General features: G+C 37.2%; 1 protein-coding gene across 1 annotated transcript; it reads left to right on the top strand.

The window, feature by feature from the left end:
• Positions 1–1630: 1630 nt before the first annotated feature.
• Positions 1631–16947, top strand: antxr1b (ANTXR cell adhesion molecule 1b). Its single transcript, XM_079256713.1, has 18 exons — positions 1631–1913; positions 3939–4010; positions 4086–4157; positions 4264–4345; positions 5081–5114; positions 5534–5613; positions 5794–5862; positions 5965–6045; positions 6149–6209; positions 6400–6498; positions 8550–8619; positions 9565–9643; positions 10251–10346; positions 10506–10547; positions 10661–10753; positions 13965–14129; positions 14738–14818; positions 15390–16947. Exons 1-18 carry the CDS (start codon positions 1759–1761, stop codon positions 15771–15773), a joined length of 1815 nt encoding a protein of 604 aa, XP_079112839.1. The 5' UTR covers positions 1631–1758; the 3' UTR covers positions 15774–16947.
• Positions 16948–18186: the final 1239 nt, after the last annotated feature.

Raw genomic sequence — 18186 nt, 5'->3', positions numbered from 1 at the left:
ATGCAGGTCCGCAAGCTGCGCGCACACAGCAAAACACATGCAGGCACGTGAACCCCGAGGAGAACTTCACCTACTGTCAGATGGCTCGCGTGGATTTGCATAATGTCTAAGTCTAATATATCAAGTCTAATTATAATGTAGATCAGAGGACAGAAGGAAGGCTAAAAATTCTTTACACTGATACATTTTTTTCTTAAACAATACGTTTATTTGTGGCCTACATTTACTAATCATGTAAACTCAAATGGTTTTTAAGGAAAGACTCTTATGATTCCTCAAAAATAATCTGAGCTGCGTGAGAGATGTTGCAATGAAAAGTTTATTCCTGACTGAATTCACCACCTGCAGGGTGCAGAGTCCGACCTGCATTGTAACATGTGGAAACACTGACTCATCATTGCAGGGACTGATTACTGAACACAATTCTTTCTTATAAAACAACTTTTTAAGATAGAAAAGTTTGAAAAAAGGAGACACTAAGTATGAGGAGTAAAACATCCTCATGAGCCCTCAAACTTCCTCCATAGGTTACTTAATTAAGCGTGCAGGATAAATGAGAGCTCCAATGCTCATTTTCTCTCTGCAGTTAACAGTTTTTTTCCACACAGTGTCATGCTTGATAAACTCAGCCTCTTCTATGAGCAGCTTTGATGCTGGCACAGAAACAGAGGGCAGCTGCCGTGATTTTTGGAGAGTGAAAAGCAAACTGTCAACTCAGTTTAGCCACTTGGTTGTAATTGGATCTCCCAGCAGGCCCTGCTTGTCTGACAAGTTTAAAACAACATCATCAGAAGTTTGATTAAAGTTACAATTAAATTAAAATTTAAACTCCAATTTTTTTTTCTTCATTGTTATTCTTATACATACAGCATGCATCTAAGTGAGAGAAAACTTCAATAAGTTAGTGTTTTGTTGCTGGTTACAGGAGCAGAAGCAGGCCCTGGTGAAGTGTTCTGGGTAGTCCCTGAGGGAGGAGACCCCAAGAAGAAGCAAGAAACGCTGGAGGGATTATATCTCTCGACTGGCTAAGGAATGGTTCAGGATGACCCCTAATGACTTGGCAAATGTAGCTGGGGAGTGGTAAGTGTGGGCTTCCCTGCTTAGGCTGCTGCCCCTGCGACCTGAACTCAGATAAGCAGCAGAAACTGGATGGATGTAATGATTAGTGTAACGAGTATTACTTTCATACAAGCATATTTACTCTTAACTTTTCAAAGGTTAAGTTTTTATTTCGGCACTTCATCATGCCTGAACTGAAAAACAGTTTCATGTTCACACTGTTCGGTGCTTTTTACTCAGTGCAAGTGTTTACCACTAGATGGCGCTGATGGGTTAGGTGTAGAATCACCTCCAACAGAGCTGGCGGAAGAAAACAAAGAAAAGCATGACCAAGAATAAATGTTTCCCAAAAGTTATGGAACCAGTCATATCAGAAGAGGGAAAAAAACTGTTGAACACCCACTACTATGTTTATTTAGTTTTGCTGTACAAACTTATGGTGCAAAACTTTCTGAGTGTGTAGAGAGAGAGGGAGCTCGAGACTGTCCCACCAGTCTCCCCCCCTCTCTACTGGCAGCACACATCTGCTGCTGAAGAGATGGGACTCTAACCCAGAGAGGAGCACTTCATGCCTTGGAGATCAGGCTCCACGGCATGGCCAACCACATCAAGGCACTTTAAATCAGAAGGAGCATTCCAGCTGGAGGATATTTATATTTACTCACATCCAGGCTGAGTGCTGTCTTAAATTTTGGGGTGATGTGCCAATCCTGGTGCAGGCAGGCCCTGCTCCGTGTAGAATTGGGCATGCTGGTGACAGTATTGGTGGCCAGCAGCACAGCACAAGTCTATGAGAGGAGGGAATCAGGGTCTTCATGCTATGGAGGATTTGACCTTTATTTTGTTCTCGACAAGTGAGTGCTTCTGTTTTTTATTTGATCTTACAGGGCATTTTTAATGTTTGCTGCATGACTTATCTTTGTTTATTATGATGTCACAGGTGTTAAAATCTTTCATATTGTCCTCCAGAGGAATCAATGGGCTGCATTTTGCCAACAATGCATCACTGTATTGAGAAAGAAGTGACAAGGACTATTTTTAAGATGCCACCTCAGAAGCTCTTTAAGTTTGCAAAATACCTGCCACTCATTAAATCAGATGTGCTATTTCTTTGATTTTTATACTTTTATTTGTGGAATAGTGTTTATAATTTATCATATTTTTGTGTATATTATTCATAATACTATTGCATTAATCTGGAAGCACAAATCTTTGCAATTAGTATTAAACTAAGGATATTTTCTTCATCCATTATTTTCTAAATCAGTTAATTATCGTAGTTCCAGTCAAATAAAACAGCAATAATGTATTAAAGTAATTATTGCTTATCAAACCGACAGATCGTGATTTAGCAATCTACCAATTATTTTAACCCTAATTATAGCATTTGCTGTTGTATTCAACAAATATCCGACCATCTTCCTCCAAAACTGGGCTCCTTGCTACACAAGCAAGAGTTAAATTGCTTTCTTTGTTACCATGTCACAAGGAAGCTTATAGCTTATATTGTTTATGTGTCACTTATATTGTTTTCTCCAAGAAAACTAATGGTTAACCAAAATAAACCCCAAACTTTTTTTATGCAGTGATGTCTTCACTTGCCACATGTTTATGTGTTTATTCAGACCATAAAGTGCACTGCAGGGATTTCTGTTGTCAAACTGTGACCACGCTTTACTGTCAGCGGCAGCCCACATCAAGTCTCCCCCCTCAGCTCTCTGCACTTCAGCCTGCAGAACCCTTTCTCCATTAGAGCCAGATGTTCCAGAGATCCAGGGTTATTTGGCAGTGCGTCTCCACTTATACTTACATCACTAGTTGAATGAAAACATAAGGAGGAGGGGGGGACAGGAAGACAGTGCATTGTGAGGTGAAGTGGACGTTATTTATGTCATTACTGACCTCCACTTGAAAACTGATTGTTTTCTTGGTCGTGCACCTGTTCAGAAGTCTGGACGAGAAGAACTCGTGACAGAATTACATAATGAAAGAAAGCATATGAGTCTGCTCAAGCTGAAACAGCAAGTTAGAAATCAACTTCGTTTTGAATATTGATTTGATTAACATATATTTAAGAAGTGGATAAAACACAAACACAAGATCGTGTAACACAGACAATATGTTATTACTGACAAATTTACTTCTGGTTATGATAAATTGGAGCTGAAACAATTAGTTTTGTACTTGAGTTGTCGATTTTAAATATATACCAAACAACATTTTTAGATGAGTGTGACCATAAAAGCTTTTTGTGTATTTTGGATTATTTTTAGAGATTATGCTATTAAAATGATTGAGTTTTTCTCTGTTTCATTTTGTAATTAATTAACAGAATTCAGTAGATTAGCTGCAAATGACAATAACCAATTGAACCGCTGCATTATGTGAAATTTTGCCAGAGTAAAATCCAAATATTGCCAGCTGTTATCAGCTGAAAGCTCCAGCACTTGAATCCTCACTGAGTTAATGAACAGATAATTGTTAGATCCATAAGTAAGTTCACATTTTACATAAGTTACATACACATGTTTAATCAATGCAATAATAAGACGCAGAAAAGAAGGCATAGAAAATTAGTTCAGCCATCAATCAAACTTACAAGCTTTCAAAAGAGACTGAAAATTGATTTTTTTTTTTTGACAGATTGGTGAAAAATAAAATGTAAGCAATCTTTAAATCTAATTTATATTTAATAATCGTTAGGAAATACCAAATATACAACTAAAGAACACTTCAAACTTCAAATGAAAATGTCTTCATTTAATGTAAACTATCAGTTTTCTGCTCCAGCTGATTAAAGCTAATGCTGTTAGTGATTTTTTATAAACTTATAAATAAAGTTACTGCATAACTTAGGAAGTGTTGTCTCCCCCTCTCAGGTCTGGCAGTGTGCAACATTACTGGAATGAAATCTATTACTTTGTGGAACATTTGGCTCACAAGTTCATCAGGTATGTTGACACTTAATGGCACAACCAAGAGAAAAGGACAGCTAATAGCTCTCATACTTATAATTTCTTTTCCAGTCCTCAGCTGCGGATGTCTTTTATTGTATTTTCGACAGAAGGAAGGACTCTCATGACGCTAACAGAAGACAGGTGACACACGGACAGACACACACTCTTTTCTTTATTACTTTAAATTGGACTTTTAAGTCTACACCTGTGTTCTGTCAGTCCATCTGATTAATGCTGTTGTCTTCAGAGATCAGATTCGTGCCGGGCTGGAGGAGCTGCGCATGGTGGAGCCAGGAGGAGACACCTTCATGGACAGAGGATTTCAACGAGTAGGTTAATTTTTAAAGTCAGTGGAAAATTGGTCCCACCCAACAGTTTGGCTTCAAGTTTTTTCAGTGAGCCTATTTGACTTTATAGTTTCTGGTGCCCAGAGGTGTCAAAGTGACAAAGTACAAATACTTACGTTACCTTACTTAAGTAGAAAATTGGGTTATCTATACTTTCTTGTAGTAATTACTTTTCAGACGACTTTATACCTCTACTCCTTACATTTTTGCGCAATTATCTGTACTTTCTACTCCTTACAATTTAAAAATAGAAATGAAAGTAGTTTACTCCTACATTGTCTATATATATAAAGGTTTGTTGTTAACATGCCTTTTGAAGTTGGACTATTTGCAACATTACAACACTTACAGTCATATCATCCAGACCATGAAACATATCTTAATGCTCATATATAAATGTATAAATTTCTCATCAGAATCTGTGAGAAGGTGTAGTACTTCCCAGTTTTTTTTCAGTATTAACATTCTGATATAACTCTATAATCATTACAACTTTTAGAAAAATGTGGGTAGTGCACTGTGGGCTCCGGTGCCACAGTTTCAGTGTTCCTTTTTAATGATATTTTTCACACTTGCATTACTTTTACTTTTAAGTTTTTTTTTTATCAGTACTTTTACTTCTACAGAAGTCTTTTTAAAGTATCTATACTTCTGCCTGAGCAATGAATATGAATACTTTTGACACCACTGCTGATGCCTCAAAATGTTCTCCCCCAGGCCAGTGAGCAAATTTATTATGCGACTGGAGACGGTAAGCAGAACAACGACCTCCTCAACGCTTCACCGTAATGATTAAAATTTATATTATTCATATATTACACCATATATTATTACAACAACTGAAAACAACTGAAAAAACACACTGTTTAATCACAGTTATAAAAGGAGACAAAAATGTTTCCACATCAAATTAAATCAAATCAAATCAAATCAAAATTTATTTGTATAGCACCTTTCATACATGAAGTAGCACAAAGTGCTTTACATATATTAAAATACCAAGTAAAACAATTAGACACATGATCATTCTCACACCCCCCCAATCCCATGTTGCATGGACATGAGTCACCATGGTTCATATTTTAAAAAATAAAGTTCATATTGGATTGAACATAACGAAAGAAGGGGAAAAGATTTAACTTTTTCTTTTTTTTTTTTTTGGTCCTTTAGGTTACCGTACTGCAAGTGTCATCATCGCTCTCACAGATGGGGAACTAAGAGAGAATCAGTTTGATCTGGCACAAAGAGAGGTTAGAAACATGGCATCTTTGCAAAAGTTTGTTAGAAATAGTTAATAACATCTTATACTACATATCAATTTATTTCTGCCTGAGCTTGCTGTGTTTGCACGCCAATCACACTTACAGACTGCACATCAGATGCTGCTCTTTCATCAGTTTTTGGTTGTTTAATGATTTGTTGTTAATCAGGCCAGCAGAGCACGTCAATTGGGAGCCACTGTGTACTGTGTGGGAGTGAAAGATTTTAATGAAACACAGGTAGACATTTTAGTTAATCAATAAGTATACTGATTAATGCAGTTAATGCACTGATTAATAATTTGAATGATAAAATAAACATTTATTCTCTTTCACTGACAGCTTTCCACAATAGCTGACAGTAAGGACCATGTTTTTCCCGTGAATGATGGATTTCAAGCACTGCAGGGAGTCATTGATTCGGTGCAATACACAGAGATCCTAATATTTATCAAATTATACAACATCCTAATAAAATCCCAAATAGTATAACATTCATTTTGTCATATGTTATTGTCTGTTTTAGATCCTGAAGAGATCATGCATTGAGATCCTTGCAGTTGAACCATCCAGTATCTGCGAGGGAGGTAAAGATACATGAATTTAACATCATTTCTGTCTAAAGGCCTTTTTCTAAGCAGCATTTTATTTGAATTTGTTTTCATGACTACTTTTCAAATATTTAAAATATTCTAATTTTGTCTTTTATATTCAAAATAAAGATTTTAGGCTATCAGTCTATCAATTTGATCAATTAGATCTTTTATTCCACTATAGAAACCTTCCAGGTCGTTGTCAAAGGAAATGGTTTCCTTCATGCCCGAGATGTGCAGAAAGTTCTCTGCAGCTTCCGCATCAATGACACTCTTACTTTAAGTAAGTATGGACTTCTGTGTCAGTTGTTACAATGATCCACTTCAATACAATGTAAAACATTCAATGTAATGTAACAAACACTTTACACTGGTAGCAAACATGCCGGTAACTATAGCTGTATGTTCTCCCAGAATCATTGATCAAGAGAGTAAGAGGGGGTTTATGTAATTTCATAGTATCTACCAGCTGCCATATTATTGTTGTTGTTGTTGTTGTTGTTTTTATTATTATTATTATAAAATACTAATTTGTCATGTAAATAATAATAAATTAGAAAAGCATTGAGAGAGTGCAGACCACTGCCAAGTAGCTCAGAGAAAAAGACTCCTCCTGAAATATAAGGGACTTAAGTTAGACCAAGACCCATAGAAAAAAAATATCACAAAATTCTGCCTAGTAGTTTTTGTATAAAGATTCTAACAACATGGTTAAGAACTCAAAAGAGAGATCAAATCAAACTATTTATAAAGTTCTTTTCATGCAACCAGCAACACAAAGTAAATAAAGCTTTCACACACCAAATTATTATTTTAAAACACACACCCAAACAAACATTGCAATCCTTAGTTTTTGTCTCTCAACCAAATAGAACATTGTTATCAGAAATTAACATCTGGCTTGATACTGCTGATAAACATAATCTCCTTGTGGGAGGTAATAATGTGGTTTGATTTTTAATAAAGAGATTTTAATCAATTACTCTTCAGCATATGTATTGATGACAATATAACTGAGTTGAGGATAGTCTGGCTTTACTGCCACCACACAAAACCGACAACTGGCCTATAACCAGCAAATAAAGCGAAAATGTATTCACTACAAAGTCAGATGTTTCATTCAGGAGTCAGATCAAAAACAGAATAAATTGTGGACTTACAGTCATCAAGCTGGCGAATGAAAATGTTTACACTGGGTGTGCTGGATGTTTCTATTGGCAAACGTGTGCTAAATAGTCTTTCCAAGTCTGAGATACTGTAGGTCACACGTGAGAACTTGTTGTGGAGTTTAATCCTCTAGAGGCAATAAAGAAATAGCAAAATAGTCATACAAATTTAACAAGTTAATAGTTCCTTTTGTTTCTTTGGACAATTGTAACCAACTAAACGTAATCATTTGTAGAGTTCTGCAAAGTTGGACAAAATACAAAGAAGTTACAAACTTTCTAAAAACACACTTATGAATCATATAACTGCAGACAATTAGAGCAACTGGTTTTCATTTTGTAGGACGCTTGCGCTTGCGGCTCCAACTAGTTTCCTCCCTTTAAGGTGAGACTTAGTCTTACCTCGAATAAAAGGTGGAAACACTCAGACACTGTTGCGTTGTTCATTAGTTGCAAGTAAAAAACATTTATTGGTGGGGACTATGCAGATGTTTCAGTGGTGGATAACAACAAAAGCTCAAATGAATGAGGAATCTGTGAACATCATCTGAATGTGAGAGACACGTACCTTCTGTGCCCTGCTCCTGTAATTTTTAATGAAAGACATTTTAGATGAAGTGTGAACAATAGAGAGATAAAACTGAGAAATTTGCCACAAATAGCCATCCTTCACACTGTATAATGAATGCTCTACAGCCACTTATGTCACTGCCAAGTATATTTTGGCTGCATGGACATGGATGGGTGAGGGATGGCATCTCTTTGTGGGCTACAATGATCAGAAATCTCACCCTCCCCAAAATCCATCAGCACCATCTTCCTCTGCTTCAAATCAGCTGGTATAACACTCAACACTTCTCAGATGACTGAGGAGGAATGTGGATCTCATCAGGGATAAGCACTGTCTTTGCATATGCTAGACACTCACTCAGCCAGGGTAAATAAACCACAATCCTCCCTCATTTGCCTTACTTTCCATAAGGACAGGATGTCCAGGAATTTAATACATTAAAAAACATTTTTTTTGGTCTTGAAGCTTTTAAGGTTTGAAGACTGGAAGAAAATAAAAGAAAAATATTAAGTTTTCCTTTACATCACTGCATCATGAGGTTTTTTTTCAAGCTGAATACAAACTATCTAACTCTTATGTTCATTTTTCTCCCCACAGTGAAGAGGCCTTTGGTTGTGAGAGATACATACCTTCTGTGTCCTGCTCCTGTTCTGGAAAAATTTGGAACGTGCGTTTAACTCGCTACAGTGACGACAGATATTACTTCTTCCACGTTAATAGCTGATTTATAGTGTTGTATTTGATGCACAAATGACACAAAACAAAGAAAAATAAAGTGAAGTAGAGATAGGGAACACAACATAAAAGACCACAGAGAAAAGCAAAGATATCTGAGACACCAAAGAACCATAAAAACTGTAAAAAAAAAAAAATAATAAAAAAAAAATCTTCATGCTCCAAATGATACAAATCATCTACATAGACAGTTCAAATGCAATTCCCCTGAAAGTGTACATTAGCATGGTAAATGGCACAGTAGCTTTTTCATTCTTTTTGAGGTTGTGTTCAGTTTGCACACTCATTAGACTCACACACTCACTGCTGGACTGTATTTGATATCATGGGAGCAAAGGCTGCCAGCAACAACACAATTTGGACACTACTTGAAAGGAGTGTTGCTGAATGATTATGCACAAAATGCACAAAGTTACTGGTTGCATAAGCAAGAGCCAGCAGGGTAGAGATAACCTAAAGTTATGGCCAGAGAGAGAGGGAAGGGGATGGGAGGATGAAGGAAGGGTTAGAGCAGGGATGGGTGAGGGTGGTGAGTCCAAGAGAATGAGACAAAAGGAAGTTAACAAATTATAAAAAGGTTCACTTGGGAATTAGAGGGGTGGTCCTGCTCCCAAACCTTAGTTAACCCAATAACTTCATTTCTCACGTGGCTCTGGCAGAGAAGGAGCTGTATCTCTGAGGACTGTCACTGTGCTACACCTACATGATGAGAGTCCATGACACTAAGGAGACGCATGAAATTTTAAATTTTAACAGGACTAGAAAATAGCTCAGGTCAAGCTGAAAATATTGTGGATATTGGGTGAGAGAGAGGTTGTTAACAATATTCCATCTATGATTAAATGCACATTAAATCACTGCCTTGCCATCTTTACAGGTCAGCCACTCTTCATGTCAGCATGAATAACGGCCTCAGCTTCATTTCAAGCTCTATCACCATTACTGCTGTCCCATGTGTAAGTATAAGAGGAAAAGAAATAGCCAAAGTTATATTACATGTCTTCAAACATGACCAAGAAATATTAGTTTGAAGACTTATTTCAAATTATTATTATTATTATTAGTCTATATTTTTAGTCTCTTGTGATGTCAGAATGGCCCGTTGCAGCACTAAAAATTCAATCATTTGGTCTGAAGGATCACCCATTTATGAACCTTTGCTTAGCAGTCTGCCAGTGTGCTTGGGGGGGTGGGACGTGGGGGGGTGCAGCAAAATCAAGATACGACCAGTGTTCAGTGGGTGGTGGTCATGGCTGATCTTCTGGGCACCCCCATGATAAATAACAGAATCCTCCTGAAGGAGACCCTCTCTTTATGCACTGTTCTCATATAACTGAAGGTTAGAAAAAAAATAAAGATAAAGAACTAAAAAAAAAAAAAAAAAAAGAAAAAGCAAAGCAATAAAAAGCATTAAAAAGCACTTTGCGGGACCCCAATTTTACCACAAATGACTGAACTGAAGTTTAATGTGCCAAGACGCGACAAAATTTGAAAGCTGCATGCAAATAAAAAATATGAATGGCTATGAGAACCATGTATCCAACAAGCACTCTTTTCCTGCAGTCTGATGGGAGATTTGTGGCCATCGCGCTGCTCATCCTGCTGCTCCTGCTGACCATCGCTCTGCTGTGGTGGTTCTGGCCTCTGTGCTGCACCGTGGTATGGCATTTAATAATTCAGTTTTAGAGATTAACTAAGTCATAAATGTTGTTGCTGTTTGCATATGGATAGATGCAACACAATACAGGATCATTTGTATGCCAATAATATTTGCATATATCTATCCTTTGGAGTGAATCTGTTTTTCATGTCTTACAGGTTATTCATGAGCCGCCTCCTCCAGTGATAGAAGACTTCTCTGTAAGTGTCATTTTTTTTAATCTGTCATAGAAATTCTGACTTATTTCAGTTTCTGCAAAATATTTTGTTCTTGTTGTTTTTCATAGTAAAACTAAACATGTTTGTTTCTTAAGGATGATGAGGATGGTTTCCCCAAGAAGAGGTGGCCCACTGTTGATGCATCGTATTATGGAGGCCGTGGAGTCGGGGGCATCAAGAGAATGGAGGTAATTAAGAAGGAAAAAATGTAAATGAATGACTTTATGATAAATAAAATGCAAAAGCACCAAACTTGTTTAACATAACAAATGTGCATGCTTTACAGTGCAGTTATGATGTAGCAATAAGCAGTGTGGTTGCACAGAAATATCAACATCTGGTAGCATGCCCTGAAAAAGCCGTTACAAGGTGAACTGAGAAAATGATTAATCTACACTTGGTCACATAGTAAAGATAAATCTTTGAGAAGAGAAACTCTACACAGTAAGAATTGGAAAAGTGGAAGTCTTTTTTTCTTCTTATTCTGCTGCCTGTCGGCAGAATTACTCATAATCAGCCCATCTGTCTGCAAACATATACCACCTAGCCTAATTTAAATACGACTTTGTGGGGAAAAAATTAGAACCTGGGTGAGGAAGAAAGGCACATTATTTTGGTTCACATCCAAATCTTTGTCAAACTTCTAAGTTATGGAGATTAAGGTGAAGTGGATTCTAGTTTAAACAATTATATCTGAAATTAAAAATCTGAGGGACAAAATTAAAATAGTTGCTCTCGTTCACACTCAATAAAAGTTTCATGGCAAAAGTCTGCAAGGCAGAGAGTGTGTAAACAATATCTATTTAAGACAGATTCATATGAAGGAGCTTAAAGCATTTAATAACACTTAGAGGCGGGAGGTAAAGATTCAAAAATGCTACTCTTAAATATGTAGACTTTTCTGCTGTTTTCAGTGTTATGTAGCTATCCATCCATTACTCCGAATTTGGTAAGAGACATGGTACACCCCATAAAGGTCAGCAGTTTATTACACAACTAAGAGTAATGGTTATAGTCTGTAGAAAGAAGATGCAGCACATGGAAAAAAGCCACAAAGAAACGTACACACTCCTCGCAGTAAGAATCAAACCTTTCTGTGATGCAGTAGAGCTAATCCCTGTACTGCTTTGTTAAACACAAAATCCTATTCAGATAGTTCAGATTTAATCAAACTTTTAATCTTTTTCCATCAGCTGGTTTCAGGTTCACAGAGGAAACATGTGGCAGGCTTTACTGCATTCATTAAATCCTGAATGGTGGGAAGATTATAAAACAGGAATACAAAGGAAAACAGACATCCATTTCTCAAAAGATGAGCATGCAAATCCAAGCTGGAAGACACTGAGTCACTTTGTTGTTGTGACTCTGACAGCCAGAGAAAGTTAAAACGAGGACATCTGGACAGTAAACTGCCAACATGGCAAAAATGCTCAGTAGATTTAAAGAGTAGAACCATTTTATGGGTCTGACCTCGTGTGATTTATCTGTTGTTGTCGCACAGCACTTAAGCGCCTCAGATTTGGCAGTTTTAAACAGAAAAACAAACCTCTGAGGAGAATTAAGAAGAATTCATGACAGTCTGACGTTGGCTCCCTACATGATACCTTAGAACAACAGTTCATAACAAGTGAATGACAAAAGTGATACAAAGGCAACCGCAAACAGGAACCAGATGTGTGTATCATCTGGAATGATAGGGTCAAGGAGACGAGTCATTCTGTCAGTGTGAAGTTCTTCACAGTGTTGGTGCAGTCTGGCAAGTCTGTGAATTTGCCTTGAAGCAGCCAAACACACACACACACACACACACACACATGCACGCACATTTCCAAACACTGCAATGGAAAATATGCACAGCTTCATTTATGTGTTTTTTTTCCTGCCGAGTAAAAGCATTTGTGGTTTGTGAGTGGTAGCTGAAAGGGTGTGGAGTTGAGTAATGAACTTCCAAGGTGGCGTTGACACTGCTTACTCTTGATGCTTTGGCTCACTCTTGACACTTTAGCTTTTTAAGTGGTTCTGTTAGCATCAACGTCATTGTGCCAAGAAAAATAAACCAAGAAAAGACTCTCAAAGAGAAAACCTTTAGGTTTGACATTGAGTTTGAATAGCATTTGTGGCACTCTTCCTTTACTGAGAGTCTGTGTCAGTTTAAAACTATATATGCTGTTGTCTGCGGTTAAGGGAAAAAATCCCAAATCTTAAACTGCAGCAGATAAAATGTCACAAATAAATTCTAAGGCACAGGAGCCAACTTTTGTTATTTCATGTGGATTTTAGTGGACTGGTTTTAATTAAAGCCTTGCAGACATGCAACACCATTTGAATGTGAATGAGCAGAAATATCTCACAGGAACTAGACTCATACTGTTCAGCTGTAGCTCCAGTAAAATTATGTTGCACCTTGAAGTGGTGTAATGTGCACAAATATTTATTGAATTTAAAGCTAACACTTCCAGCGCACTATGTGATATATGATCATCTCAGACTTTCTGATCAGGATATAAAAAGGAGCATTTCCAGCAGGATATAAAAACATGAGTATAATTTGTGACTTGCAGCTAAACAGCATGTTCACCATCTATGGAGTATTTAGATCCAAACAAACGAATAGTCGGAGAGCGATAAAGAGAAAAAGGAACTGTGCAAACTTTCAGGTAATCCAGGTACAGGAATGTGAACAGGATTACAGGTTCCGCTCAAAACAGTAGAACAAGGAGCAAAAGATTTAGTCATGAATTGTACCCACCTAAAAGCAAAACCATTTCTTATGTAGTTTTAAACTGGATGTATGAGTGTGTTAAAGTCAATATACTGAGGAATGATTGCGGTTTGCAAAAGAGAGAAATCATGTTGAGTGAAAAGATTGAAGTAATATTGAACAATCTACTTTTTCTGGATAATGTATCACCAACTCTGATTATAGGTTTATTTAAGCAAGTGAATATTATGTTGGATGAAGATATATTTTGGTGGGTGTATGATGTCCTCCATGGAAATATTTGGAGGAATAAGTAAGTTTGCAAATGGAGCTTGTTCAGATATCTTATACATTATGTATATATTCCTAACTACACTCCCAGACCTTGTAAGTGTGCAAATGAGACAGTTTTTTAGTGAGACTGCTCAGAAGATTAGTGGCATCTGTAGTAAATTCAGGTTTCATATTTGTTTTAGATGTAATGAGGGTGAAAAAAAACAACATGATCATCTTCTCTTATCGGACAGTTTTCCACCGTGTGGAAGACCTGCCTGCTTCCTTTTCAACTGTTTTTTAGTCTTGCATTGCTGTCCTACACTCACTCCCACCTTTGAGATCATGTATATAGTTTATCATTGCATTTTTCCCAAAAGCTTACCTTGGAATACAGCTGATTGAAATATTCTTTTTCTGTCCAGGTTCGTTGGGGAGATAAAGGTTCAACGGAAGAAGGAGCCAAGCTGGAAAAAGCTAAAAATGCTCGAGTTGTGATGCCTGCTGAGGAGTACGATCCACCTCCATTACGTTCCTACTATAACATGCACAAGTCCACATGTCCCCAGAAGTGGTACTCTCCTATCAAGGTGCTCCAGTCATTCACCTCTCCTCTATACTGTCCTTTTTAATGTGTCTGTTTAGATTTTTCTAATCATGAGGTGATGATATTTATTTATTTTTAATAACTAAAACTGCACTTACTCTTTAGACAAAAAGTTGCAATGCAGGATAATATCTAACCCAGATGTTCTAAAATGACTTTTTAAACATCAGCTATTCCTTAAATTTGTATTTGTCCATCATAACTGAGAAAATGCTCATGTGTTTTCGGCATGATGCGTAACCAGGAAGTAGTTAATAAAATTTTGCCTCCTCACATATTAGTCAGCAGGATGGATGGTAATAGAAACCAGACATGAACTGAACTAACCTCTGAGTATGGGATCTGTTGAGCGGGTGTTATTTCAAACCAAATTTATCCTTTGTTCATCTGTCCTCTTCCTAAGAGCATCTGCAAAAGAACTGCAGATACACAGGCAGTATTATGTATAAACAGGATTTTATTTTTTTATTTTATTACGATAGTATTTGCTTGTCTTTTAAAGGAGTGCTAGTGCATAAATGCATACAATTGTAATTGTGCTTATATATATGTATATAAACATGGTAAATAACATAGTTAATCTTTTTCCAGGGAAAACTGGATGCTCTGTGTGTATTCCTAAGGAAAGGCTATGATCGAGTGTCTATAATGAGACCATATCCTGGAGACAAGGTGAGACAAAGATAAGCACACACATTTTTTTTTTAAGTTAAAAATTTGGATTTTTAATCTATGAAAACAAAGCTGTGGAATGCTTAGAGGAAAGGCTTCTGGCTTGGGTTACAACAACAACAGTACAATTATGCAAAGCTGGACTCTTAGCTGGGATTAACTGTAGGTATTTCACAGATTGATCTTCTGTTTTTATGTGAAATCTGCTTTAAACAATGAGAAAATGAGCCTTCAGGGAAACTCTCAAGTAGTAGAGAGAGTAGACATAGGTGAAAAGAGAATGCAGTATTGTCTGGAGGAATGCTTTTGCCTGCAGAAGTCATTAGGAGTAGACGCGGTCTGCCTTCTTCAACTCCCAGCGTCAGCATGACTAAACTGGCAGGAAAACTTGTTTTCTCCATGACACTCACAGAAAAAAGGAATATCCTCTTTCCATTTGCTGAGAACCTTCCAGTGTGCCACTTTCTTGCCCTTTTAAATAAATTTTTCTTTCCATTTTGAATTTTAAAGTTTAGTTAAGTATATTAAGTACAGCACTGACCTGTCATAACCCTCTGAACCTTCATTACAGGGCAGGTGCATAAATTTCACCCGGATCCAGTCTTACCCCGCTCCTCGCTACCCCATCTACAACCACCCTTCCACACCTGTCTACACTCTGCCCCATACATACCAACGCCATCCATCAGATGACAGCCAGTTTCTCCATTTGCCCCCTTCACCAACTTCTACTCTGCCTCCTCTGCCATCTTCTCCTCCCCCATCCTCCAGCAGCTCTCCCCCATACACACCACCTCCAAACAGAGCTTTGCCACAAGCCAACACAATATCAGTCTCTGATATTGTACCGCCATCACCAACCGGCTCTCTGCCGCCTCCACCTCAGGGCCCACCTCCTTGCAGGGCGCCTCCTCCTTCACGCCCTCCTCCACGCCCTAATCATGAATACAACTGAAGATTATAAACTAAAAATCTGAGTAGGGTCCAGTAAATCCAGCAAAACCTTTTTACTACTTCTTAAGTGAAGTCCAAACAGTATGATGTGCCTTGAACTCTGACTTTTTTTTATTGGTGAATATATATTGCACAGCTTGGCTTTTATGGGTTGTTAGAATTGAGTTTTTACTGAGTTAATAGGACATGTTATTCTTATTAACTAATGTACAGATGTTTTGGTCAGAAACGTTGATGCAGCCTTTTTAATGCTTTTTTTTTTCCATATCTAGAAGATTTTTGTACCAATCTATTTCCTATTGGGTTTAGTCTTCATGCTAAGCTAAGCTAATCACCCTGTGATGCAGGCTTTTCATTCACTCCATATACATAAGAGTGGCAGCAATTGTCTCAATTTTTGTATGACAAGAAAGTAAATAAGCATATTTATCACTATGAAGTTGTATACTGTACAGGCATACACAACTCTTATGGCAGTGACGGTCGCTGACCAAATGCTGTCAATTAGACAATTTTAATGGAATGCATCAATGTGAAAATAAATTGTAGATTTCAAGTCCGGAGATGTTGACTGAAAAGCTGTCAACACATAAATCACTCCACACAGTCTGACGCTGTTTTTGGGAAGTCACTGTGTGACTGATCCAACAGCCAGAATGACAAACTGCAGATCTGAGTCTTGTGATCAGATTTTGTTTGTACCACTCAAATGTGCAATAAATTAATTAAAGTTCCCTGTCCTTCTTTTGCTCAAGTCATGATTCAGATATTTATTAATCATTTTTATTTTTGGGTTATAAAAAATCTATAAAAAGATGAAAAAGTTCGTAAAACTTAGTTTACTACTTGCTTACAGACAATTACATTAAACATCTTGCTAAACAGCATTTTTTAAAATTATTTATTTCAACTGAATAAATTATTCTTCAGAGTTCAGATGTATAGTGCTGTCTCTAAACATTTCCCATATTTAATGCTCTATTTAATGTCATATAAAATTAAAAGACTTGTGGTTGTGTGATAGAAAATAGGTTTGATATTAACTGGAAACCCACTAGAACAGTTATTGAAACTAATGGTTCTGCTTTCTGACAGTCTTAGCTTGTGGAGACAAAGGAATAAAAATGGACCCATTGATAATGCTGCTCAGTGAAGTCATTGTTGCCATGAAAAATGCCAATTTCCATGAATAATAAAAATGAAAGTGTTTTGAGCCAAAATCAGAGCGGAAGTGAGCATCAGCTGAGATGATTGTTAAACTTAGTAGATGTGCAGTGTCTGCATGGATGGTGACAAAACCTCTAAAAGTCTGCACTTTGTAAGTAGCTTGCATCTTGTGATATCAGAACAAAGACATCAAGGCAAATGTTTATCTGTAGTGATGTTTTTATATTTATCTTTCAGCTGAAGAGACAGAAACAGAGTTTATGTTTGCAGAAGGGTTGGGTAAGGGTGTGGGCTGTTTATGCATGTTACATTAGTGTGAGTGTGATGACGTGTAAATAAAAGTATGATCAAGTGTGTGTTCCTGAACTTGTTTTTTTTTTTTTATACTTGAGTAAGAGAAGATTTGTTTTGTTTCTTTTTTAAACATAATTAAAATAGTTTTTTTATCATGTAAAGCACTGTGTGTTGCATTTGTATGAAAAGAGCTTTATAAATAACCTTTGATTTGACTTGAAATACTCTTCAAGAAAAAAAGAAAGGAAAATTGTGACTAGAGTTTGGCGTTATATAATACACCACAGAAGACTCTGTTTGCAAAGCTAAGTCTTTTTCCACTCAGATCTCCTAAAATAAATCCTAATGTACCTTTTCCATGTGTTTTTGTTTGACTTTTTTTCTCTCGTTTTGAAATGCTTTCGCAGATTTGCATACTTGGACCTGCAGTTCCGTGGGCACTGGTGAGCTCATGGAGGAGTGTCTGAGAAAAGTCGGATTAAAGGCAGACAAACTGCAGAAACGAATGTAAAATCCAGCTATGATGCCATGGAGACCTGGAAGAAGTATTTACACAGCTAATACTTTTACAGTGCCCACCAGAGAGGAGCGAAAAGACTGATGACGAATGTTGGCAACTTTAAAGGGCACAGTCTTTTCTTTCAGTCCATTTTTTACCTCATTTCCTAATGATCAACGTCAAATAGTCCTAGCTGTGTTTGCATGTGTTTGACAGCTGGTGTTTAGTTCTTTGTGTCCTGCATATGATCAAATTAGTTCTCTTCTCAACTCTCCTTTAAAAATAACTGGGTAATAAAAGTCAGCTCACAGAATCTTGTGTAACATCACAAAATGACCCCACAGCTCATGAATGCGTTTCCAGAAGAATGCTGAAATATGCTTCATAGTGGCCTCATCTTCTCCTGGCCTGGGACGCTGTCTACCTTGGCTGCACAAACAATGGCAATCACTGA

Source organism: Telmatherina bonti (assembly GCF_933228915.1).
Source record: "Telmatherina bonti genome assembly, chromosome: 17".
Taxonomy (NCBI): Eukaryota; Metazoa; Chordata; class Actinopteri; order Atheriniformes; family Telmatherinidae; genus Telmatherina; species Telmatherina bonti.
This window is presented reverse-complemented; position numbering and strand designations above follow the sequence as displayed.

What these genes read in the sequence shown, in the direction of transcription:
- antxr1b (XM_079256713.1), top strand. Translation starts at nt 1,759, where the DNA reads ATGTGCCAATCCTGGTGCAGGCAGGCCCTGCTCCGTGTAGAATTGGGC. An exon ending in TGCAGGGAGTCATTGATTCG is followed by an intron (nt 6,046 to 6,148) that starts GTGCAATACACA and finishes TGTCTGTTTTAG; the next exon opens with ATCCTGAAGAGATCATGCAT. An exon ending in ATCCAGTATCTGCGAGGGAG is followed by an intron (nt 6,210 to 6,399) that starts GTAAAGATACAT and finishes ATTCCACTATAG; the next exon opens with AAACCTTCCAGGTCGTTGTC.